A 25,909-nucleotide genomic window follows, 5' to 3' on the forward strand; every position below is an offset into this window, starting at 1 on the left:
CAAAATGGAAAGGTGTGAGACGAGCTTTGACATTATTGAACAGCATAAACTCTGCACACAGATGGAATGAATTCACACAATTTCTTAAAATACAAGAATTTATAAACAAAAATAAGTCAACTCAAAGTCAAACCCAAAGTTCACGGCCATAGGTGAGGGTAGGAATGTAGACCGGCCGGTACATTGAGAGCTTCGCTTTTCGGCTCAGCTCTCTCTTCACCACAACGGACCGGCACAGCACCCCCATTACTGTGGCAGCCGCACCGATCCGTCTGTCGATCTCCCGCTCCATTCTTCCCTCACTCGTGAACAAGACCCCAAGATACTTAAACTCTTCCACTTGAGGCAGGAACTCCCCTCCAACCTGAAGGTAAAATATTACTTTAATAAAATAATGTTTTAAGAATGATCTGCTGAATAAAACCAACCTTCTGGATGAATTCTCAACAGTGTCTCATTAGCTGCCTTTATTTATTGAAATAATATTTGAAGAAATATTATTAAGGGAATATTTTGGAAAGAGCCAAATCTTTCTGGAGAAATGGGGCTTAATGGTGTTTACGTAGTTATCAAATTTAGTAAAATGATGTTAGGGACACATTATTTAATGGATTGAAAACTAAACCTTTCTGGGTAAATATTATTTAGCAGCAAGCACATGTCCTTAGCTGTTAGCAGTTAAGCTAACAAAGGAGGCTAATAGCTTAGCACCAGAATCAAACACACACCTTTAAAATTACCATTGATAAAAGCGTTAAAAAGCATAAGCATTATGATCAATCTTCTGTTTAAAATCACCCTTTAATAAAGTGTGTCTCAACTTTAAAAACACACAAACACAGAACACAAACTGAACATGTGTGCTGCAGGTATTCTGCTAGCACCAAGATAGCTGAGTTCAACACAAACAAAATCAAACTTCATAAAATGAAAAATGTTTAGATCATTTCAATCTAAATCTTTCTATATTATTCTGCCCAAACACTTAACCTCATGAACTGTGGTGAGGAACGTTGTCCAAGGCGGAGAAGTTTGAAGAAACGTCCACAGTCTTTAAACAGTTAGCTGCAGCTAACCTCCTTAGCTGTGGGGAGTGGCGGCTGTTCTGTCGGCCGGTCTGTGAACAAACGGTTAGTTTCTAGCTAACCCCCATGGCTGTGGATGAAAGTTCTGTCCGCCAACCACACTGCACGTTACCGTTACCACGGTGATGCAGTCTCTGCTGTCTTCCTTCCAGACTGGGAGACCGCTCTGCTCGGCATCGTAGAGACCGCTTCTCTGTAGAGAACTTCTCTGGGACAGTTTGCTTCTGCAGGCCTCAGAGAGAAAGTAAGCAATTCTTACACCTTAATTTCCCCGTTCATGAATGAAAATACCGGATTCACAAACAGTATTTCATTTGTACTTTGCATATGATCGGGGTTTTGTATGACATCCTTGGACCCAGTTGACGAGTTTATGTCTGTTAGCCAGCAAAGAGACATCAGCTCTGTGATATTTCAACATTGTTACGGATAAGTCCCATTGCTGTCACATCATCAGTGAACCTATTGAACTCAGGGGCTAACGATACATCCCTGAGGCCCTCCCTAGCTGATGTTCTAACAAGATAAAATCCAATAAAATGATTAGAACTTGAGTATCAACAGAGCACCCTAACACAAGCAGGTGCAGGAGGCTTGTGTTAATGGCAGATAACTGAAATTTGGTTAGAGCTGAGGTTTCTCTCTCAATGTTCAATAAATTGTTTTGCAGGGAATGCGTAATTGTAATTTTTTTCTCCCATTCACACAAATCCATCCGAAAGTGTGCAGTAAGTGTTTCCCACTCCTCTTTTACATCCAGGTAGATCATATACTTCCATGCATTCTAACGTCTCACTCAGGCTCTGCTCCACATCCTGCAGGGGCAGCTCATTAATCTGGTTTCTCTCATTTTACTATCTCTCGAGGTTGACCACTGTATCACTTTCCCTAATGGCTTTAATGCCGTGTTTATATTATCTACTCCCCACCTTTCTAAGAATCCCCTTCGGCGAGCTTTCAGCCACCATTAAGCATTTCAGAGACGTCTTCTGCTCTGTTATCTGAGCATAGAATAAGCGCGATCTCTATTCCTCTCTCATCATCGACCTTCTTTTCAAACATGGCTTCCAGATTTTTCTATCATATCACAAATCCTTCTCTGCCAAAGCTGTGTCCAAACTCGCTCAATCAGGAGTTTGCCTAGACTGGTTTATTCTCGCCACTGAATTTTGTCATGACGTAAGCTACCTCTGATTCCTGTGGCTCAGTTGGCCTTGTTTCAGTTCTTTAAGGTCTGTACCATCTCAGTTAAAAATGATGGTCTCTCAAGCAGATGGTTCCCAATCCTTTCGTTGTGAGAACCTTGCATGTGAACACACCATTATAGCTAAAAAATATACAGAACATAAATACCTTCAGTAACTCTAACAATATGCTGCTTTAAATCTTTTGCCTCATTATTTACCATAATTGAATTATTGACCTTAAATATTTACAACCCCTGTTTATCCTTGATAGTCTTTTCCTTGAGTGCATTACCACATATATTTATTTAATTTGTAACCATCGCTTTCATATTTCCTCCGTACAATAAATTAAATGCAACGCTAATTATTTTTACTGTCTGACTTTACTTAGTTTATTATATTAAAACTAGTAAACCTTCCTATTAGCTCCCTCTACTGGGGGGATGTACTTTTAAAAGCAACCTGTTTGCTCTGTAGAATATCAAAATATTAATTTACGCATTCGAACATTTATACCAACCTTCTGCCTTTAGTAACCAGGAGCTAAGGAACCATTTACTGTTTTAATATACATCTTATCTATCTTATCCCGTCTAATGGTGGAGCAGACTTTCTTTCTGCATATCGGGTCGGTGCTGCGTTGTTCAGTTTGAGACAATCGATTTACAGCACCTTCCCGAATTAAGTGTTTTCATTCTAAGCATTAACTGCATTACTGCCACAGCAAAATATCTTTCTTCTATGATGTCGTCGTCATGTCAGCAGATTCCACTCCTTTTTCATAGACGCAGCTCCGTCCGTGGGTTTTGGGGGATTTCTTCAGGATACATGGTTCGCTGGCATCGGGCCACCTTTCTTTCCCCAATCCGATTTATCAGCCTCTTATGAAATAATTCCCATCACTATTGCATGCTGTGTATGGGCAACCAATGGAAAAGAAAACGCATAGCCGTTTTGCAGCAATGCAGCTGTAGTCGAAGTAATAAATAAAGGCCACTCCTCTTCTAGTCAATCGTGCCCTTCATGCGCCGCATCACCTGGCAGCTGTAACTCACAATTTATCATTACTGCCCGCAATATTCCTGGTCATCTTAACTCACTTACGATGCTCTTTCTCGTTCAAAATTCCAGGTCTTCCATCGTCTCTGCCCTTCAGCCAATGTCATCCAACACAGTTACCACCTCTCAAAGACCTGATAATAGACTAATCTCATCCTTCATTCCTTTACTCCAATCAGCCAATTATTAATATAATTCAGGCTTGGCTCCCTCCAATCTCAGGTCTTATTTCTTTCTTGCCCAACTTTTCAAAATCTGTGTAGCTCATAATACTCCTCTTTATCCCGTTTTCATTCCTACCATCTTAGCTTATTACTTATTGCTTTGATGTCCGGCAATTCAAACTCCTTTATATTAAGAGTTTCTTAGCCGGTGTGATGGAAATTCTTGCAGTAGGCATTCCACAGTCACTCCAGTGAACATCTGTGTTAGAGGAGGAAGCTGTAAAAGGACATTTGTTACGGTGATGCCTCAGGGAGAGTAGATGGTTGTTCCTAGGTAACCTTCTCACCTCTGAACCCGAGAAGGGTCTAGGGTCGTAAAACACAGACTCTTTGAAGTTGAGATAACACTGTCATGTTCTGGTATAAATACTGTGTGTAAATGTTGTTCGGGGCTCTGTTTCACTGACTAACCTCAGTGTCAGGGTCTTCAAATGCTGAATGCCTTTGAATAAAACTTATAAAGACAAAGTCCGGATTTTCTCTTGTTATGAGTCAACTTCTACCCACTTTGATAAGAAAATTCCACAACACCGGCATAAATTTCTTTTCTAAAGGCCACTTTTTGAACCCACTCCAAGCCTTTCTCAAACCATCTATCAAACTTTTACTCAAAGGTCTAAAAAAAAAAAAAAATCATAGCATTCCTGAGCCAGATTCCAGGAGACCTATCACTCTTTCCATCTTAAAAGATCTCCTCCTAGAGCTCCGTTCAGGCCCTTCTTCATCCTACCTAAAGTTCTTCTCTCCAGCGCCTGGCTTTTAGCTTTTTATGGCTTCCTTAGAATAGGGGAATTTACTACCCATCAAGCTCATTCGATCCTGCTAGAGACCTAACTATTGCTGATCTAAAGTTCTATCCCAATCATTTTAAAAATCATCTTAAACATTACAAAGGAAGGTCCTTGCTTCATCTTCATTGCTCGTTTAAACGGTCCATTCTGCCCTTTTCATGCCATGTTTAAATTCGCCATCAAACGCCACAAACTCTTTCCAACCTCCTTGCCCCTCTTCCTTACTCTGGAGGAGTTCCCATGACTGCTTCTTGGTTCTTCAACCATCTGAGATTAATTTTAGTTCATGCAATCTTCCCCCAAGTCAGTTTTCACGTCACTCATTTCGAATCGGGGTGGCCACTATAGCCGCCTCACTAGGAGTTTCGACAGCTTCGCTCCAAAAACGCGGCCGCTGGTCCTCATCAGTGTTCTCTTTGTATGTCCGTCCTGACCTCCTATCTGTCTTATTCGCACAACGATTTATCAGTTCTTAGGTAAGAACTCTCACAATTACTGGTGGTGGTCAGCCTTATCCAATCCTTTCCTCGAGCTAGATCAATTATTAATCTTCCTTCTCTATTCCTGGCTCTCATATCTAACCTTTTCAAATTTGCCTTTTCTCCTATTTCAATTCATTTACCATGTTTTTAGACAGTTTTATTTTAGTTTTCTCTCTTTCAGATGCACCTGGATCTTCGCCACTGGCAGGCATATCCAACCAAGCCTTGTCATGCTCCTTCAGCCTTTTCAGGCCCATCAGTCTACATTATTGACAAGCGTATCGAAATATGCCTTGCCAGGCATAGCAATCCTGCTTCTTTAGGCTCATCACTATCTACGCCATTGGCAGGCGTTTCAATCAGCCGTCGGGCTAACTCACGGCGTTGGCAGGCATTTCAATCAGCCGTCGGGCTAACTCACGCCATTGGCAGGCGTTTCATTTATGCCTTTATAGGCATCTCTATCTAGATGGTTAGGCTTCTCTATCTCCGCCATCTCCAGGCACTTTCTATCATGGCTTGACAGGCATCTTATTTAGATGGTTAGGCTTTTTCTATCTCTGCCATCTCCAGGCGCTTTCAGTCATGCCTTGACAGGCATCTCAATCTAGATGGTTAGGCTTCTCTATCTCCGCCATCTTCGGGCGCTTTCAATCATGCCGTGGCAGGCATTCCTATTCAAATAGTTAGGCATTCACAATCTCAGCCATTGGCAGGCGTTTCATTCAGCTGTCGGGCTCTCACACGCCATTGGCAGGCATTTACAAATATGCCTTGGCAACCATCTCAATCCTATGCCTTGTCAGGCATTCATCTAGCCACCTTGACGCCTGTCAGGTGCAGCCCATCTTCACCTGACCTGGCATCGGCCATCCACGTATCTTCAGTTATAACTCAGGGTAAGCCCGTTCGAGTCTAATCCATCAAAAACTTTTGGTCTGAGTTTTTACTCCCCGCTCATCTCAGATCATCCATAACTAATCTCCGTTTTCCTTCAGTTCAGCCTCGCCTGGCCTCGGCCCCTTTGGGGGGAAGACGTACCTAATCATAATCATAAGATGTTTATTCAAACTCATTTTCATCCTCAGCGTTCATGTCTCCCTCAGAGGTCCGAGCGCCAAAAAAATAATCTTTCAATAATAAACTCTTTAACCGTCTTCTTGTTGTTTCTCCATTATGTGAGTCTTTCCAGGTTGAATTCTCTTTAGTTCTGAACCAAATTGTCTTATTAATAATTTTATTAACATTGCAGTTTTGGTCATAATGTGTTATGATTTGGGGTTGTTTGGTTTTTGGTTGTGGGTTTTTCCTGTTATGTTTCTCACACTTAGGGTTTTGAATCATGCTTCTGTTTATTATTTTCCTGGTCATGCTTTAGTTTTTGTCTTCTGGTTCATGTTTTGTCAAGTTAGGTTTTTGGATGTGGTAATGCTTTAGTTTCATGTTTTTCTAGTTATGTTTCTGTAGTTTGTATCCTTGAATTTCTGTTTTGCTCCAGTCACGTTGTGTTCTCTCCTGTCCATCAATTAATTTTATTCGGTTCACCTGCACTAAGCAAATGAATTTCCTCGTTTCACCTTGTTCTTGTTCTATATATACACATCTGTTCTGTTCATTCCTTGCGGAAACATTTTGGATTGCCGTCTCTGTTCGTGTCTTGCCCTTTTTGATCATGCCAAGCCTGTTTTGCCAGCCTGCCCATGCCTGTTTTTGCCGTCACCCTTTGTAGTAAGTTTTTGTTAATTAAATTATTTCACTTACCGTCACGCTGCCTGCTCGTCTGCATTCCGGGGGCCTCCACTACATAAACCTTGACATAATGAGCTGCTAAGAGACTGCAGTTGTAAATTTATTCAGGACAGTGCTGCTCTCCTGCAGCATCTTGGGATGTCTGATTGCTCGTTGTCTTGTTTGATGAGTTGATGTCAGGTATTTTCACCCGAGGTTGTTGTTGAATTTAACAAGCAATACACCTGATAAACGCTGTCAGACAGAGCCTGGACTATACAAGAGCATAGCAGTGCCGTGTGGCCATGCGTAACCAACATGATTCAACACAGGAACAACAGCTCATTAGCTGTGCATACACAGTAAAGTAGGAGACAGAAAGTGTGGTAAAACAGCCTAATTTTCCTGGAGTGCTTTTTCTTTAATTTAGTTTATTTCAGTGGAGGTGAAACTTGTATTTGTCTGTTTTACAGTGCTGTTTTGTTCATAATGATGAACAAAAGACTTTATTTTAGCACAGCCGACAACATCTTTTTCTTCTATATTTTGCTTCTAAAGCAGCCAAACTTTCTTGTAATCATTTAACGGAACCTGGCAAGTGTCAGTGTGTAAAAACAAAACAAAAAACAAAGCCGGTGGAAATCCATGCTTATGCTTTACAAAACTGTGCACTCAATTTTGCAATCGGTGCGCATAGATTACTAAACTGCTCTGAGTTTCTGCAGGTTTGATAAATTGTGCGCTCCGTTTTGCAATTCGTGCATGCAGATTACTCAGTGACATCTGTTGACAGTTTGGACATGTTCGGACGCCTTTATGTTAAAAAAATAAAGTCATATTACATGCTGTGAAGTGTGCTGATAAAAACATGGCAGTGCTTTAAGTTTATGTATGACAACAGATCCCTTGACCTTACCTCGCAGGTGTGGGGCATGCGTCCAAACTCTCGACAGATGTCATTGAGTAATCTGCGCTCACAGAATGAGCAGTTTATCAAACCATGCAGATGCATTACAAAACGAAGAGAACAGTTTAGTAAAGCATGAGCATGGATTTCCACCGGCTTTGTTTTTTTTTACCCGCTGACACTTACCAAGTTCTGTAAATTGGCCTTCATCGGGTGGTTATTTGGACATATGAACAAATTGGACATAAAGGAACCATCTACTGAAGACAAACAGTGCCTGGAATTCTGATGGTTTAGAAATGAAAATAAACTTAATAGATGAGACAAATCCTCTGTGTCACATTTGTAGGTAATAACCCGATGTGTCAATTTGTTGATGGAAAACTTAATATGCCCCCATATGGACCATGCAGACATATTGAAGAAAGTGCTCAAAGTAAAAAAAAAAAAAGAGGCCACAGTAAAGAAATTTAAACAAAATATATTCTAATAGTTTCCACAATTATTTGTTAAACTAAAACATCCTAATCTGAAACACAAAGGAAACATTATCCAAAGTTTTATATTGTGTCTGGGAAGTGTGCATTATTTCTGGCAGCACTTTTCTCATGCTTGTAGGTCTATGTCTTTCTTCCCTGTGATGCTTCTCTGCTCCTTCAAATTTCCTTTTCTGTCTGTCATGGTCTCTGTTTTCTCATTTAACCCAGGGCACATAATTTCCTTTACACTTGTGAACAGGGCCCCTTTTTCCTTTTGTAAAGCCTTTAAAATACTGAATATTTTTATGAAACGTTTTACTAAGGGTGTAATGACACATCGAGCTCAGGAGACAAGATCACATTTAATAAAATGTTCATGAAAATGAAACAGCGCAAAATTTTATCAGCATTTCTGGGAAATGCGAAGAATCTCTCATTTATTATTTTCACAAATAGATTAATAGTAAAAAAAATCACAAACTATTCAAAATATTCTATAATCAATGTAGAAAAATCCTCTCCAGGTTTGACTGGTCAATATATTAAGGTTTCAATGCTTGTTTAAAGCGATAAATATGTCAAAGAAAGCATTTTGAATTTTTGGGTGTATTCACACCTGGAAAGTCCTTTAGTCTGCTTGTTTGGTCCGGACCAAAAGCGGACTTAATTTCTTTCATTAGGTGCGGTTTGCTTTCACATTGTACTTTTTGCGAGTGAAATGTTACTTGTACACAAAGCCATGTGAGTGACGATCATTGCTCCCATCGGACAGAAATAATGGGGGCGGGACAGAGCACAGACCTGGAAATTTAGGAAAACAACTGTAGACGTGCTGCGTGCAGAAAATCTGTTCTGCATAGTTGTGCCGTTATTCCAGCTGCAAAATTATTGTGAGAGGCAAGAGCAGCTTCAACACAGACTTTGAGACGTTCCATTTATAATTTCGGAACCCCGTCAGAGAATGCATGTTACCTGTCCCACAACTTCCAATACCGTTACTAAGCAACTCACAGCTTATCAGGTATGATTTCAGTACCACGTACGCCGTTGCTACTGGCTACAGTGGCTTGTTTAGTCCAAAGGGACATGCGTGATCTGTAGTTCGGTCAGATCAGGGCCGGTTCGTATTCAGACCATAAGCGAAGCGCACCAGAGTCCGATTGGAAGTGGACCAAGATCACCTCAATAAGTGGGTCTCGGCCAGTTGTTTGGTCCGGACCAGGGTTTGCTTGAGTGTATTCACACTTGCACAAAAGGTTGAGGGAAATGAACTCTTCCCACTTCCTTGTTACGGTCCCCACAAGTTCAAAAATGTCTGAAAAATTGCAGATAGTAAATACTTTTTATTAACATGCCCTGACCACTGCAGTGATTAAACTTCTTCTGAAGGAACCTAATCTGGATGCCTTTATAAAAAGTAAACAGATAACTGCTGTCTTGGGGTGTATTCACACCAGGAAAGTCCTTTGGTCCGCTTGTTTGGTCCGGACCAAAAGCGAACTTTATTTTTTTCATTTGGTGCGGTTTGTTTTCACATTGTACTTTTTGCAGGTGAACTATTACTTGTAAACAAAGCCACGTGGGTGACGATCTTTGTTCCCATTGGACAGAAATCACAGGGGCGGGACAGAGCACAGACCCAGACATTTAAGAAAACATCTGTAGACGTGCTGCGTGCAGCACCTCTGTTCTGCATATTTGTGCCGTTATTACAGCTGCAATATTATTGTGAGAAGAGCAGCTCATTCAATACAGACTTTGAGACGTTCCATTTATAATTTCAGAACCCCATAGGAGAATGCGTGCTGAACGCTGACGTTCTCTACGTGTCCCACAACAAGCCAGTAGCGTTGCTAAGCAACACACAGCTTATCAGGTATGATTACCTTACAACACACACCTTTGCTACCGGCTACGGTGGCTTTTTATATCCAAAGAGACGTACGCTTTTTGTAGTTGGTTCGGATCGGGGCCGGTTTGTATTCAGACCATAAGCGAACCGCACCAGAGTCCGATTGGAAGCGGAACGAGACCACCTCAAAAAGTGGGTCTCGGTCCGGTTGTTTGGTCCGGACCAGGGTTCGCTTGAGTGTATTCACACCTGCACAAAAGGTCCGGACCAAGAAGGGAACGAACTCTGGTCCGTTTAAAGCGGACCAAAAGTGGCAGGTGTGAATACACCCTTGGTATTAGTTGATCGCAGTGCTGCGTTTGACACAGCTGATCATGACAGACTGATTGATATATGGGTGGGGCTGTCTTGCACTATGCTAAACTGGCCTCATTCGTAACTAATTTGTGGCACTTGTTAATCATAAATCTAAGCAAATAAAGATCACATGTGGTGTTCTTCAAGGCTTCATTCTCAGGCCACCTGTAACCAACATTTATATGATCCCCCTAGCTCATAAACTATTGTATTTCTAACAAATCTACACTGATGACATTCAATTGTAAATTTCTGTGCAACCTTCTTGACCACAGTCTATAGCAGTCATTGTGTCAGTGCCCATGAGTGGAATGGTTTGAATTTACTTCAGCCCAATGCAGAAAAGGCACAAGATACTGTTTTTCTGTCCCAAAAATGCAAGGTTAGAGATCAGCATTGAACAAGGCCTACTGATGCTTGTAGTCACTGCACTAGCTCCCTGATTGTAAAAGGATAGAATTTTAAATCTTGTCAATGGGCTGTAAGATGGCTGTGGTTGGTAGCACTGTTGCCTTGCAGCAATAAGGTCCTAGGCTCGTATCCAGGCCTGCAGTCCTTCTGCATGGGGTTGGCATGTTCTGCCTGTGCATGTCTGGCACCAACCCAAAGATTACTTTATCAGTTTATGTTTATAATGTCTTGCCTATATATTTGTTTTAAATAAGCAACTTTATATTTGTTTCTTTGTATGTAATGCTTGAATCGTTTTTAGTATATTTCCAGTTTTGTATATAATTCTCTTTATTTCTGTTTGCTTTTTTTCTGTAAAGCACTCTGAATACCTGGTGTAAATCTTGCTATACAAATAAACTTTTCTGTCCTTGCGAACAACCAGTTGTGTTTCATGAGAGAAACTTTGCTTAGGAAGAAAACATTCTGGGATGGTAACTCACTGCTATTTTTACCAATTATTGACGTGTACTATGGAAATAAGGTACAAAAGCCTTAAATAATGAAACTGAAATTAAATAAAATACTATAGAAATAATGGCTATGATTGATGTGACTTATCAATAGTAATAGAAGGCAAAGGGTTATATATTCTTATTGGTTACACTCTTTGTCTGCAGCATTAAATAATCTTTGCCTTTCCCTAAACTGTGGCTGCATGACTAAATAATTAAGGGATTCTCTGTTTATATTGTGGCTTTTTGAATAAAAGTAAAGTTGCAGAATCTCTAATTAAATAAGGTCCAAATATGTCATTTTTCAACATGCAGGTACATGCAGGTAAAATTCTTATGATCCCTATAGATTATTTACTTCAGAGAGTGAAATATTCAATCATAAATTTCTTATTCTCTAAGGGTTCAGGCAGCAACTCGGTTTTGCAGTTATTTTGAATTCCTGTGGTGTAGCACTATAACACCCCCCAAACAATTACTCACCTTTAATTACAAGTCTGACTGTCCTTTGCCGATCACTCTCTCCCTTGGACTTCCTCTAGGCACAGTAGCACAAACCTTGAAGAAAGCCTCGCTGCTTTAATTATTGGCTGTACTTCCTCTCATCTCACCAGACCTCCTTTAACCCTCTTCTGTCCTCCAAAGGACCAGGTACACTAGCCATGCAGCAAGTTCACACGCACTCCTGGTTTGGTGTTAGTCACTTGAACAATGCACAGTAAAATGTGGAAATTTGGAATGAAAGACAGAAATTCTATTTTCTATTTAAACTTTGTTGGATTTGGAATTTATCATAGGCTTAGAAAAAGATAGGATTTGTGGCTAGCCGTTGGTAACAAAGTGACTAAAAGTTTGCTTAAATGTCTCTCTTAATTAGTTCATTTGTAGAGTTTAATGGTTTTCATATTCCTAAATGATTTATTGCTCAGCTAAAACAGACTTTTAAAAACGTAAGACCTTCAGGAAGCCACAGAAATATTCCTTCAAGCCACTTTAAAATATTTTAAGTCAGTCTGGCTGCTTGGAAGGACTATATACTGTATCTTGCTAAAGTAATCATACCCCAACCTCTTAAGCCCGACGCCACTTTTTGGCGGTCTATAAAACTAGGTAAAATTCCACCAATTTTTTTTTTCTTAAACGTATCGCAACAGAAGGCTTTAATCTTCACAAAACAATTCCACAAATGAGTTTTGCAAAAATACCTTTTAGTTTTACAGCAACTTAAACACAGGCGATAACATTTTAAGGTCCCTCAGACATTGCTGACTCTGTAAGCAAAACGGTACAAAAAGCACCTTTCTCTTTGCAGCACATCCACATGTCTCATATCATAACAAACTAGAGACTCTCCCCTTTCTAACAAGGCATAACTTGTATTTCTGGCCCCTTCTCTGGTGATGTAATTTGCTTGCACATTACAGTCTGCTGGTTGGTGTCCGTCGTCTACTAGCTTTCACGCTACTTTGTTAGCTTCCAGTTATGTTTGCAACTGTTCATTTTGATGACACACAGGGTAAATGTCATAGCCAAAGGCTATGTAATATGCTGAAGGACAATGGAAATCAGCACTTTTATTTGACCAGATTCCCTTTTATTTCCTTTTTATGAGGTGAAAAAACACATTTGGGAAAGTTTTGGCACCCTTTGCCAAACTGTCATTTCCATCTGACACACTGCCCTCTAAAACGTTTGTCTAAAACATATATGCTTCAACTTATTCAGTCCAAATTTGCTGCCGATATAATGAAGATGTGTGAATGCAACCTGGTGGTTCTACTAGGAATTCCAAAGGATTTCCATAATGTTTTGCAATGCTCATTTAGAAAAAACCTTTGGCGAGTCTCAAAAATTTTAATTTTTTTCTTTGTTTAATCACAAATAAATCAGACATAGTTACAATAGTGGTTCCACTGGAAAAAATATTATTTTATGTCTTACCTTTACACAGGTACCAAAGGTGTGCAAGTAGGCCTTATAATTGTGAAGCTATACTTGATTTTTTTTAAGGTATGTAATTTCAGGCAGAAATTGCTCTAAAAAACCTTAGGGCTTAACAGGTTAAAACATATCACATTAGACCTACACAAAGTTGTGCAAAATTGTGAAGTGGAAGGAAAACAATACAAGATGTTTAACATTTTTTACAATAAAAATCCAAAAGTCTGACATCAATTGGTATTCACCTTTCTTGAGTAGTACTTCATATACCACCTTGTGTTGCAATTAAAGGTGTAGTATTTTAGGGTATGTTGGGAGTCTGAAATTGTTTTCTATTTTTCTTTGCAAAAATAGCTCAAGCTCAGAAAAAATTGAGTGGAAAGCATCTTTTTAACCATGATTTTTAAGTCTTGCCAAAGATTCTCAATATGATTTGTTTTGGACTTGGACTAGGTCAGTCTAACACATAAATGTGCTTCGATCTAAACATCTCTATTGTAGATCTGGTTGTATGTTAATGTAATGCCGGAAGGTGAACATCAGTCTCAAGTCTTTTGCAGCCTCTTGCCCAGTATTTTGTTCCATCCATCTTCCCATCAACTCTGACCAGTTTCTATGACCCTGCTTAACAAAAGCATCCCTTCAGGATAGTGGGTGATTCATGATGTTGTGCATTGTTGTTGTTTTTATTTACCTACCATCCAAACGAATATCAGTTTTGGTCTCATCTGATCAGAGCGTTTCCTTCTACATGTTTTGGTTGTCTCCAACATGGCTTCAGGCAAAGTGCCAAATGAACTTCTTATGGATTTATTTCTTGCCACTCTGCTGTTGGGATTAGATTGTGCTCAACCAATAATTGTCCTGTTAACAGATTGTCCCACCTGATCTGTGAATCTCTACAGTTTCTCCAGCGTTATCATGTGCCTCTTGGCTGCTTCTCTGATAAATGCCTTCCTTTCCCAGTCAGTTTGTTTTGAAAGACAGCCAGGTCCTGATGGGTTTATTAATTAGGTGACCCTTGAGGGCAGTTGGCTGTACTGGATTTTTGTTTAGGGTATTACTCACTAATGTGGTTTTACTGACATGGTTAAACCATCTAACCAATTTACTTACTTCTGACACTATTAAAAAACAAAAACAAGAAGATTAAGTAAAAAACAAACTACCCCTTTGTTGATATTTGTGTATTAATCTACATCAGTATTCTGAATGTGCTGTTGTTGCCCTATGTAAGGTGACTGTGATTATTGGTCTATAGCTATATAGCTGACATCACCTAAGTATACTGCACACAGTACAAGCTGTGTGACTGTGGACTTAATGGACTGCTACCTACACAGTTCTGACAGAAATCCATAAAATCTAAGAAGATTCTTATTTTGTTCATGTATCTTCAGGTGTCGTAAAAATGTTCACTCTGTAAATCACAATTTTGCCTTAAACCCTTTGTGACTTTGCCCTCCACCCCTCCCTTCTATTCTCGCCGCATCCCCTCTGCCCTTCTCTTCATGTTTGGTGGCCTGGACCAATCTGCTGTCCAATTGTTCAGAGAGCTCTCTAATCCAGCCTTAGATCTGAGTTGTATTGCACGGTGCCTAATAGGATCGTAGTATTAACTCTAATGACAATACCGCCAGCTGTCGCAGGGCCCTCTGTTGGTCGCTGGCAGAAATGTGGCCTATGGGGGAGGGAGGGGAGAGGGTGAACAGGTTGAAGGCAGACTCGGGCTGAGAGAGGGAGTGAGTATGAGGGATGCTTCTAGTTTGATTTAAAGTATTAAACGACGAAGCCCGGAGGGGGACGCACAAAAACTCCTGAACTGTTTTTTTTTTTGGATCTATACCGTATTTATTCACCCTTTTTTTTGCATTGCTGAAATCTCTTCTGATTTTATAGATTTTTTTCTAATTATTGATTTTCATTTTTTTGTCCTGTCTCCTAAGGCCACTTTCTCCTTAATCAGAGTGCTAGTTTTCTCCACCCGCTACATCCACCCTCTGTTGCATCCCCCAGTGCAGAAACAATTGTTGGTTGTCGACTGGATGTATTTGGCTGAATAACAGATCAAAGACAGGGGCTTGCTTTGGTGGTTCTCTCTGGGGGTTGCAAAGTTGCAGTCAGGACCGAGACGAATAGCGGGAGGAGGTGGTGGAGGAGGATGGCGATGGCTCTGGAAGAAGTGTGGGGCCGAGTGAAGAATGTCTGCAAGCAGAATGGACTGCTCATCCTGTCTGTGCTGGCTGTGGTCATCGGCTGCCTGCTGGGCTTCTTCCTTAGAGGCAAGCAGCTCTCCGAGCAGGTCAGTTGGTTGACAATACCCATTCAATGACGACTGTGACCCTCAACCACCCACCTCCTCAATGCACAGGCTCAATTTTTCTTCCAGTCGGTCCTGCTTATCTCCCCCTTCAGATGTCATTCAGTGATGCCCCCATCTCCAGAAAATTATGGATTCAAGCAAAACATTTAAACTTCCACACTCATCTAATTTAACCCATTGTTTCTGCTCCAAATTTTTCTAATCACAAATACACAACATAAAATCCCTGAGGGTGTGTTTGAGGTGCACAACAAGTTCCCTGAGGCTTAACCACACTGATTACAAGCCTAACCCTAATCTTTGCCCCAGTCAAAGTTAACTAAAGATTTAACCTTTAAAGCAAAATTTACCCTCTAACATGTCGTGTCACACACACATTAAGCAAGATTGATGAAACACGGTGCAGACAGATACACATTAAAAAACAAAAGGTCCAATACAATGATTTGCGGAGTTTATTTTGGAAAGATAGAAATCAGGGCAGCGCTCAGGTGATTGTTGATCTGTTTAGATTAAGTGACTGACACTGTGTTTTTGTAATTAAAAAAGCACTTGAATGCATTTATGTATTACTTTGAGTCAGTGCGTTATCCAAAGGTTCCAGGGTGTTGCTTGTTTTAATGGTTCTATGAATAGTGGTACCATGATTGTAATTACCAGGCACCTTGAACATCACTCAAATTCTGGCCAATTTAAAATCCATTCTGGGGTTTGCAACAACAAAACAAATGTAACCAGTGAGAGGAAGGTTTTTTGTTTTTGTGAAATGTGAACTTGCCAATCCTGCCGAGGACAGGGGTAGCTTAAAAGGAGATGATACCAACAGATACGAGTCAGCATTAAACATTTTATTCTTATTAAATTCTCATAACATCAACTGAAAAAAAGAATAAAGGAGTTCACAGAATGCTGGGAGCTGCAACTACTAATCAGACATAAATGCACTGACGGACAGTGTCTTGCAAGCATGGAAATCATGCAAATTGTAAAGCAGAAGGTGATCAATGATTTTTAAAATTCTGACAAGTGTGGCATGCTTTTTGTTTAATTCTGCTGGGACTGAAACTTTTGCTCATTGTCGCATAATCAACTGCACTAAAATTGGATGGAGAAGCTTTGTCAGCATAAATTATCTTGCCTCTGATTCTCAGTTGGATTCAGGTCTGGACTTTGACTAGGCCATCTACCCTATGACTATTGTTTGATCAGGGATTGTCCTGTATTTTGCTCCATTTATCTTTCCAGTGTTCCCATTAGGTAAGTAAGTAAGTAAGTAAGTAAAATTGTATTTATATAGCACCTCTCAAGACACAGATCACAAAGTGCTTCACAACACTAAAACAAATTACAATTGGAATAATATATTTATATATGTAAAATAAAATAAAATAAGATAAAATCAAAAATAAACTAACCAAACGCAAGCCTAAAAAGATGAGTTTTTAGCTGTTTTTTAAAAGACACCACCGAATCTGCAGTCCTTATACACAATGGGATAGAGTTCCAGAGTCGGGGAGCTACTGTTGCAAAATCACCCTTAGTTTTCAGCCTTGTGTGATGTATAGCCAGTAGGACTTTATCGCATGACCTCAGAGACCTGGGGGGAATGTACGGATACAAGACTTCACTGATATAAGTTGGGGCTTGACCATGAAGACCTCTATAAGTCAGGACCAGAATCGTGAACTGAGCTCTGAAATTAATGGGGAGCCAGTGCAGGTCTGGCCAACTACCATACCTCTGATGAAAAACTATTCTGACAGCATAATGCTGCTCCTCCAGTTTTGTATAATAGACTGAACAGTCTTCTATTAATGTTCAAAACTTGGGATATTGTTGTATAACGCAACCTTAATTCCTGTCCGCTGTGTTTCTTGTACTTGCTGTTTATTCACCAGTGTCCTCCAACAACTTTCTTAGGTGTTCAAAGAACAGCTGGATTTACAGTACAATTGAGATGAACTTAAAGGCTCCAATGCGACTTATTTAGGAGTATCAGAGTAAAGGGGACAGAAAATAAATGTATTGTAGATTTCATAATTATGCAGTATTCAGCATTGGTTTGTCACATAAAATCCAAATAAAATACTGTGTAATTTGTGGTTGTAATGTCACCGAATATAAGGTGAAGGGTGTGAATACTTTTGCATGGCCCTGTAAAATGCCTCTGTTGTAAACAAAAATCATTTAGTCGTCCCACCATGTTTTATTAATGTTGTTGCAGGAGTGTGTAGTGGTGAGGAATTCCAGCAGTGAATATGTGCATAAAAGTAATTTCTTTAAATGCTGATTAACTTAGGTCACATGGGTTCCTCTGCAGATGTCACCACAATAAGCTGTCATGATGCTTTATGTTTCAGTTTTGGTTCAGCAGCCGCTACATGCAGGCAAAATGCAAAAGAAAAAAAATCATATCAATACTGCAAATAATGATGGCTGCAAACACCAATAATTGATTCATAGATCAGAGTGAAATGTTTTAACTAACAACAAACGGTCAGTGAAAAGATAGGATTATGACAGTAAAAATAAAACTTAAAGAAAACCTTTGAAGGGACTTCAGGCATCCAGAAGAACGACTACTCATAGATTATTTTAAAGTTAAAGAAAAGTCTGAATGCTTAAAGTAGTACAGTATGTTAGAAAAAATGCTTAAAGTAGTACAGTATGTTAGAAAAAAAAATAAGATGCTGAAGAGGTTATGCTTTGAAGCACAGAGAATATGGAGAGAAGGTATTGGTCTAACTGTGAGTAACTGCACTTTACAAGGTGAAAAGCAAAATGATGAAGCAATTACAATTCTTAGCAAGAGTTAAACAAGACTTGTTCTATATATGTCCAACATAGCTTATTTAAATGGCTAAATTACCTCCACAACATCTCATCAAGATCTGCAGGAGCCTGATTAATACCATTTCATCAGATTCAACTGTGTTGAAGCGGGGAAACATCTAAAACATGTGGAGCCCTTGACCTTGCAGACTGACCTTGGACACCAGTGGTTTAAATAGTACCAGTAAAGGTTTCAGTCTCTTCACAAGCATAGCTAATGGGTTGATTAATAATTGTTCCCCTAAAAACAATTTACATTTAGCACAAATTGGATGAGCTTGATTGTGCTGCTCATTCCAGAGTAACCAACACAACCACATTGGCTGTCTGGCGACAAATTTGGTTAAATGAACCATCATCCCGCAGCAGTTTGTGACCAAGCCTGTGACTGGCATGAGGAGGAGGTTCCAGGTGGTTCCGGTTGTGTGTGGTTTCTGGTAAATAGGCAATCTGTCTTGTTTCTTCAGACTGCTATCATCCAATCCATAAAACAACTACAAAAAAGAACCAATAGCAAAACAAGGTGATTGAAGTTTTTGTTGCTGTAGCCGACACATTCAACTCCGCTGCTCCACTGTTTAAATGCATATTCCTTATAAATGTAGCACAATTAAAAGAGAAATGAAAAGGCTTTCCAAAGGAATAACATTTATTACCAAAAAGCAATTTTACACCAAAGAAATAATCAACTAACCACAAATGTCCTTATTTTTTGTGTAAATGTCTAGAAAAGGTTTAGAATGAGCAAAAAAATCTTAGTTTATGGTCTAGTTTGATCATCATTTGTTTTTTATATATCATAAAATGCTACAGAACTGATGTGGAACCAGTCTGATCCAATCATCTCTCTGCCTAGTTCTCATTTAATCCCAACTCTAAACCAACAGTTAATGAAAACAGCATTTTTGGGACTACTGTACAAAATCTCGTCAGCTTGCATCTGGTCAACAGAAAAGACGCTGACCCCGAGGACCCTGCTGTGCATTTAATTCTCTGTGTAACTTGCTGGTCACAAGTATACCATACTTTTTGCAACCACTGCTTTATTTCAGTCAGTTAGAATAAAATCAATGCCTATTCGAAGGGATGTGCTGATGTGAAACGCTGGGCTGATATCAGTATGCAATATTAGTATGGCTGAAAACACGATAATTATAATTTTCTACCATTTCAACAGCCTGAAAAAAACAGCCCCATGGCTGACATTACTTCTCTGTTTCAGTTAAAAACCCCACAATCCTGCGCTGCATTCCTGTCACATGACCAAACAAATACCACATGACCTACTTAAAATTGACCCATTTTTACTTTTGGGATCAATGAAAAGAGGACTAACATCGGCCAATACCGATAATATTGTCAATATATCATGTATCCCTACTTATTGGTATCTATTTTAAACAATAAAATTCAGTTTTGCTAAATTGCTGCCAATTCTGTCCTTGAAATCACAATCTGATATGACAACAAAGTTCAGTTGCTCTTCCAGAGTTATTTAAATTTTGCTATAATGTGTTAAAGCTTTAGCAGTCCTGCCAAATTCCTTAATAAGCAAACATGTCCTGTTTGTAAGCACGTATTCCCTGAATGCAAGTGTTTTGTTAGATCAGTTAGTAGCACAATAGTTTCAACACTATGTGCACATAGTTCAAAGGAAGTATTAACAGAGTACACAGCAGGGAAAAAACAGAAAAAAAGCATGCGAGTTAAAAAAAGAAACTCTTTCTGTTAAAAGTACAGGTTTAATGTTCAAAAAAGCAATTCTTTTTAAACTATTATAATTATCCCTGCTGATGGAAATTTAAAAAATAACAACAGAGTAATTGCGCAAGCAGCTGCGTACCTCAGGCATGATAGTGCAGTAGAGTTTAATGATTAGTAGCTTAACAGCCGTCCTGCTGGTCTTTCAACACAAGAGTCAGATCAGATCAGAGAACGTTATTTTGGTAAATTACTGCACAGGTGTTTGTCGAGAAATAAGCAATTTATGAAAGAATCATCGCACAGTAAACATCAGGTAGTGTCTGCACCAAAACTTTAATGCAAATTTTCAAAGAGAGACTTTAACAATCTCTATGTCTGCTAGGACATTTTCCTATTTGAGTTAATGGGCCTCCTGTCTGTCTCTGTACAGTTTTGTGAGTGTGTGGCAGTACTGGACCTCTGACTATGTTTGTTCCACTGTTTAGCAGATGCCAGGACACAGTGACAGCTGTGATTGTCCTTAACACACACACACACACACACACAAACCTACACACTAGTATATGCTGTTAGTATGTCCTCATACACACCACCTTCCTGCTACACACATACACACATATACAAATTAAAATAAGCACACTCATTTGGCCTAAAAGCTCTGTGACTCAAAAACACAAGCGAAAAGCTTTCATTGCTCCATCATCTCTTTGCACAGATGTCATGTACTTACATTTCTGGTTGTGGCCCCGAGCTTTATGCTTTTAGTCTTCCTGACATCCATTAAACAAAAATGTTTATGTTACCCATTATCTAAAAGATAGAAATGGCATAAAGTGCAGTGTTGCATGTAGTGACTCACACATCATTTGAATCACTTTCAAGGTAAACAAATGAATTGGATTTTCGTGGTAAAACGTATGCCTAACTGCACTGTGTCTAGGTTAAAATGAATGTAAGATTCATAGTTCAATACCTGAACATTCGGAGCCGAAACAAGCACTGACTGAAATATAAACTGTATAAAATTTGTACAATTATTTTTAGACAAAATCACTACAAATGTGATAACTTTTATAGTTATGTCAGAATAAAAATAAACTATTGCACCCTGTTTAACCTATTTAAGTTTCTGTAAAACTAAAAGCATTTGTGCAAAACTCATTTGGGAAATTGTTTTGTGGACATTAAATCATCATTAAATGTTGTGGATTCCGCGCAGACAAAAAAAATGCTTTTTCTCAACTAAGTGATCCATGGTGGTGGTAGTATCATACTGTGGAGATGATTTTTTTTCAAAAGGGACAGGGAAGTTGATTGGATGGTGAATGGAACTAAATACCGGGTCATTTTGGAAGAAAATCTGTCGTGGGCTGCAAAAGATTTAAGATCAGGGTGGATATTCGCCTTAGAGCTGAACAATGTCCCTCAACGTACAGCCAGAACCAGAATGGAATGATTTGGGTCAAAACATATTCATGTGTTAGAGTGTCCTAGTTAAAGTTGTTTATCTGTTGGCTGTTATTATTACCTACTTATTCATTTATAAAATTGTGTATTTTTAATACTACTATTTACTATAACTATTAAAGATTAATAAAGATTTGTTTTGCTGAGCCACAATGTTTAAACCGTTCGAAAAATTCAAAAAGATATCTTTTATTATTTTATATGAAAAGGAGCTCCTGGCAACAGAATGCAAGAAGACATTTATATGGGAAGAAACTTGTGCCATCAGAAACTGCATTTGAATTTCTCAGACTGAATCTGTATTTGTGTAATTTGAAATTAAATGCATTGGTTTGAAAAGGAGTTTCACTAAACTGAAACTGAATATAATGGTTTAAAACTGAATTGGTTTGCTTTCAAAATTGCTTTGCTTTGTATTGAAACGTAGTTTGATTACTTTCAATTTCAGTTCCAAAATTAATTTTTTTTTTGTGTGTAAGACATCCGGGTTCTTGAAGCCACAGATTAATCAAACACAGATTTACTGATTCACGGATGTCATTCACTATTGCTGTGTCCAAATTCAGGACTGCATTGTGTTGAAGGACGCATTTGTAGGCCGATAAAGTCCTGGATGAGATGACACATGCTGTCCAGTCTCCAAGGTTCTAACAAATGCACGTACTCGTACTCGTCATCTTCCGCTTATCCGGGACTGGGTCGCGGGGGCAGCAGACTCAGCAGAGACGCCCAGACATCCCTCTCCCCAGACACCTCCTCCAGCTCCTCCGGGGGGAGCCCAAGGCGTTCCCAGGCCAGCCGAGAGACATAGTCCCTCCAGCGTGTCCTGGGCCGTCCCCTGGGCCTCCTCCCGGTGGGACGTGCCTGGAACACCTCCCGAGGAAGGCGTCCAGGAGGCATCCGGTATAGATGCCCGAGCCACCTCAACTACCTCCTCTCGATGTGGAGGAGCAGCGGCACTATTCCGAGCCCCTCCCGGATGGCCGAGCTCCTCACCCTATCTCTAAGGGAGTGCCCGGCAACCCTATGGAGGAAGCTCATTTCAGCCGCTTGTATCCGGGATCTCGTTCTTTCGGTCATGACCCAAAGTTCATGGCCATAGGTGAGGGTAAGAACATAGACCGACCGGTAAATTGAGAGCTTTGCTTTTCGGCTCAGCTCTCTCTTCACCACAACGGACCGGCACAGTGCCCCCATTACTGCGGCAGCCGCACCGATCCGTCTGTCGATCTCCCGCTCCATTTTTCCCCCACTCGTGAACAAGACCCCGAGATACTTAAAACTCCTCCACTTGAGGCAGGAACTCCAACCTGAAGAGGACAAGCCACCGTTTTCCGGTCAAGTACCATGGCCTCGGACTTGGAGGAGCTGATCTTCATCCCAGCCGCTTCACACTCGGCTGCGAACTGCCCCAGCGCATGCTGTAGGTCTTGGCTAGAGGGCGCCAGCAAGACCACGTCATCTGCAAAAAGTAGAGACGAAATCCACTGGTCCCCAAACCAGACCCCCTCCGGCCCTTGGCTGCGTCTAGAAATCCTGTCCATAAAAGTTATGAACAGGACCGATGACAAAGGGCAGCCCTGCCGGAGTCCAACATGCACCGGGAACCGGTCCGACTTAGTGCCAGCAATGCGGACCAAACTCCTGCTCTGCTCGTACAGGGACCGGATGGCCCCTAATAAAGGGCCCCCGATTCCATACTCCTGGAGCACCCCCCATAGGGCATCACGAGGGACACAGTTGAATGCCTTCTCCAGGTCCACAAAACACATGTGAACCGGTTGGGCAAACTCCCATGAACCCTCGAGCACCCTGTAGAGGGTATAGAGCTGGTCCAGTGTTCCACGGCCGGGACGAAAACCACACTGCTCCTCCTGAAGCTGAGGTTCGACTATCGGCCGGACTCTCCTCTCCAATACCTTGGCGTAGGCCTTACCAGGGAGGCTGAGGAGTGTGATCCCCCTGTAGTTGGAACACACCCTTTGGTCCCCCTTCATAAGAAGGGGGGCCACCATCCCAGTCTGCCAGTCCAGAGGCACTGTCCCCGACCGCCACGCAATGTTGAAGAGGCGTGTCAACCATGACAGCCCAACAACATCCAGAGACTTGAGGTACTCAGGGCGGAACTCATCCACCCCCCGAAGCCTTGCCACCGCGGAACTTTTTAACCACCTCGGTGACTTCAGCCTGGGTGATGAAAGAGTCCAGCCCCGAGTCCCCAGCCTCTGTTTCCACCAGGGAATGCGTGATGGCAGGATTGAGGAGATCCTTGAAGTACTCCTTCCACCGCCCGATAATGTCCTCAGTCGAGGTCAGCAGCCTCCCACCCCCACTATAAACAGTGTTGGCGAAGCACTGCTCCCCCTCCTAAGGCGCCGGACGGTTTGCCAGAATCGCTTCGAGGCCAACCGGTAGTCCTTCTCCATGGCCTCACCGAACACAGAGGAGTGAGAGAAATATCGAAACACTAGAAAGAACCATGAACCTAATCTAATAAGAATAACTGGAATAACAGCAACTGAACAGAGAAGTGCAGAGAAACAGACACAAACCTCAAAACACAAACACCTAACACAGGAGAATAATGACAGAATTCAGCTCTCAAGCAGGACATCCTGAGGGAAAATGCTCAGTTTTCAGTTTGTGACCTTAGAAGCGCACCAGCAAGTCCAACAGCTAAGTCAGGACTACATTCTTTTACAGGTTGCTTGTATTTGCACCTGCCAAGCCCTCCATCACTGCTCTCATTTGGAGCACACAACAACTAGATGCCACACATCAGAAAATGTGCCGTTCTGGTGAAATAAGACTCAGTGCAATGGCTGTAGATGCATCACATATCAGAACTGCCCTGCCTGGTTTGTGGGATCCTGCCACTTGTACTGGTGATAACAGAGTGAGATCTCTGAAATCTCTTTGATATAAGATGTTACATCTGAAGAGCACACCATAGCCCGAAAGTGCTGGTTCTTAACAGCTGTCAAAAGTTGCAAATCCTTTGTATCTTTTTGATGACCCATTGATGACATGCCTGGACCCCCAAAAACCAAAGGGTAAGGTCTCGCAAATCCTGTATCAACGGCATGTTGGAATACGTACTGATTAATATTACATACAGACATGACTTTCAGAAACTTGTGCTTTCACAGAGTTGATAAATTCACTGCTCCAACCATGGATTGGTTATCAGTATCAAGGTTTTAAAATGTTATGGTTTCAAAGTTGCTAAAATCTGTCATCATGCCCTCCAACAAAGTTCCCTGATGTCAGGAAAAGCACCAGAGTGACTGGAGTTTTCGCTGACTGTTTATAGCAGAGAGAAAAGCAGTGCTCCCCCTCCCCACACCTGTTTCTGCACACAGTTTGTTACTCCTACACTTTCTCTCAGTTGCACAAAGTTGACTGTTTGGAAGTTTTCCAGCTCTTGCCAAACTGAGAGCCCAACAAAATGAACAGATAATGTTAGATTTCTAAAAGAAACCTTATTTTTATTGAAGGTTATCATGTCATGATGATGTCATATCCTGGCTCATGCACACGCTGTTATGTTCAGGTACAAGGACTTTACCGAGAATGAGCACCACAACAACAAGGAGGTTTGGCTCCTGTAAAGCAAAGAGTGAAGATATTAGGGGTGTCTAAAACTTTTACACAATTACAAAATAAGGAGTTTAATTTGGCTAAATACACTGATCAAGGAAAGGATGAGTTAACAGAGTTCTGTCCACAGATCAAAAGCTCCACACCCATCTTCCATCCATCCATCCAATGTCTACACCAGGTCTCTGTAACCTTTACAATCCAAAGAGCCTTTTTTGCCCTCAGTCCAGCTAAATAAAGATCATTTAGAGCCATAGATGTTACCTGACCTTTTGAAAAAAGACAACTTTTGATTAATATCTACTATAGGTAATTTGTTGTCATTTTTAGAGGGACCACAATATTTTTTCTATTGTTAGGATAAAAAAAACATAAAACGTTTGCAAAACGTGATGGATACATGTTATGCCATGAGATATTTTTATATTTCCAATCTAATGACAAGAAAATAGTTGACAAATAATACTGTTCCATAAAAGAACTGCTAAAACCTGGATTTATTATTATATCTATATTTAACAACATTAGTTGGTTCTCTATCAATATTAGCCAAAGTTATAAGTACTCATTGCGGAATGTCCAAAGAGTCAGTTCTGACTCCTGAGCTGCAGGTTGCAGACCCCTGGTCTACACACATTCCTCTCACACACATAGCTAAGGATAATTCAGAGAGACCAATAAACCTAACAGTCATGTTTTTGGACTGTGGGAGGAAGCTGGAGTACCACACGTGCAGAGGCAGAACACGCAGAAAGAGCCAAGTCCCCCTGCAACCCAGCATGGATAAGCAGGCATGGATGGATGGATGGATTATTTCAATACATTAATGTCTAATATATATATATATATATATATATATATATATATATATATATATGTAATTTCAGCAAGATGGTACAATCTGGATAATTTTAGTTGATATATAAGCTGCAGAGGATAAGCTCAACTGACTGATAAAGAACACCTGGAATATCACAAATGCCTAC

General features: G+C 40.5%; 1 protein-coding gene across 4 annotated transcripts in view; it reads left to right on the forward strand.

Annotated features, from left to right (window-relative positions):
* The first annotated feature begins 1,270 nt into the window (after positions 1 to 1,270).
* slc1a7a (solute carrier family 1 member 7a) overlaps positions 1,271 to 25,909 on the forward strand; it is an 88,039-nt gene continuing 63,400 nt past the window's right edge. The window contains exons 1-2 of one of the 4 annotated variants that reach the window (XM_047367301.1): positions 1,271 to 1,329; positions 14,944 to 15,299. In XM_047367301.1, coding sequence (XP_047223257.1) covers positions 15,159 to 15,299 — 141 coding nt within the window. In that variant the 5' untranslated portion in view covers positions 1,271 to 1,329; positions 14,944 to 15,158. Of the gene's footprint in view, positions 1,330 to 9,771; positions 9,819 to 14,943; positions 15,300 to 25,909 lie in introns of those variants that run through there. The other 3 variants (XM_047367302.1, XM_047367303.1, XM_047367304.1) reach the window with 3 other exon arrangements.

The sequence above is a fragment of the Girardinichthys multiradiatus genome, chromosome 6 (genome assembly GCF_021462225.1).
Source record: "Girardinichthys multiradiatus isolate DD_20200921_A chromosome 6, DD_fGirMul_XY1, whole genome shotgun sequence".
NCBI lineage: Eukaryota > Metazoa > Chordata > Actinopteri > Cyprinodontiformes > Goodeidae > Girardinichthys > Girardinichthys multiradiatus.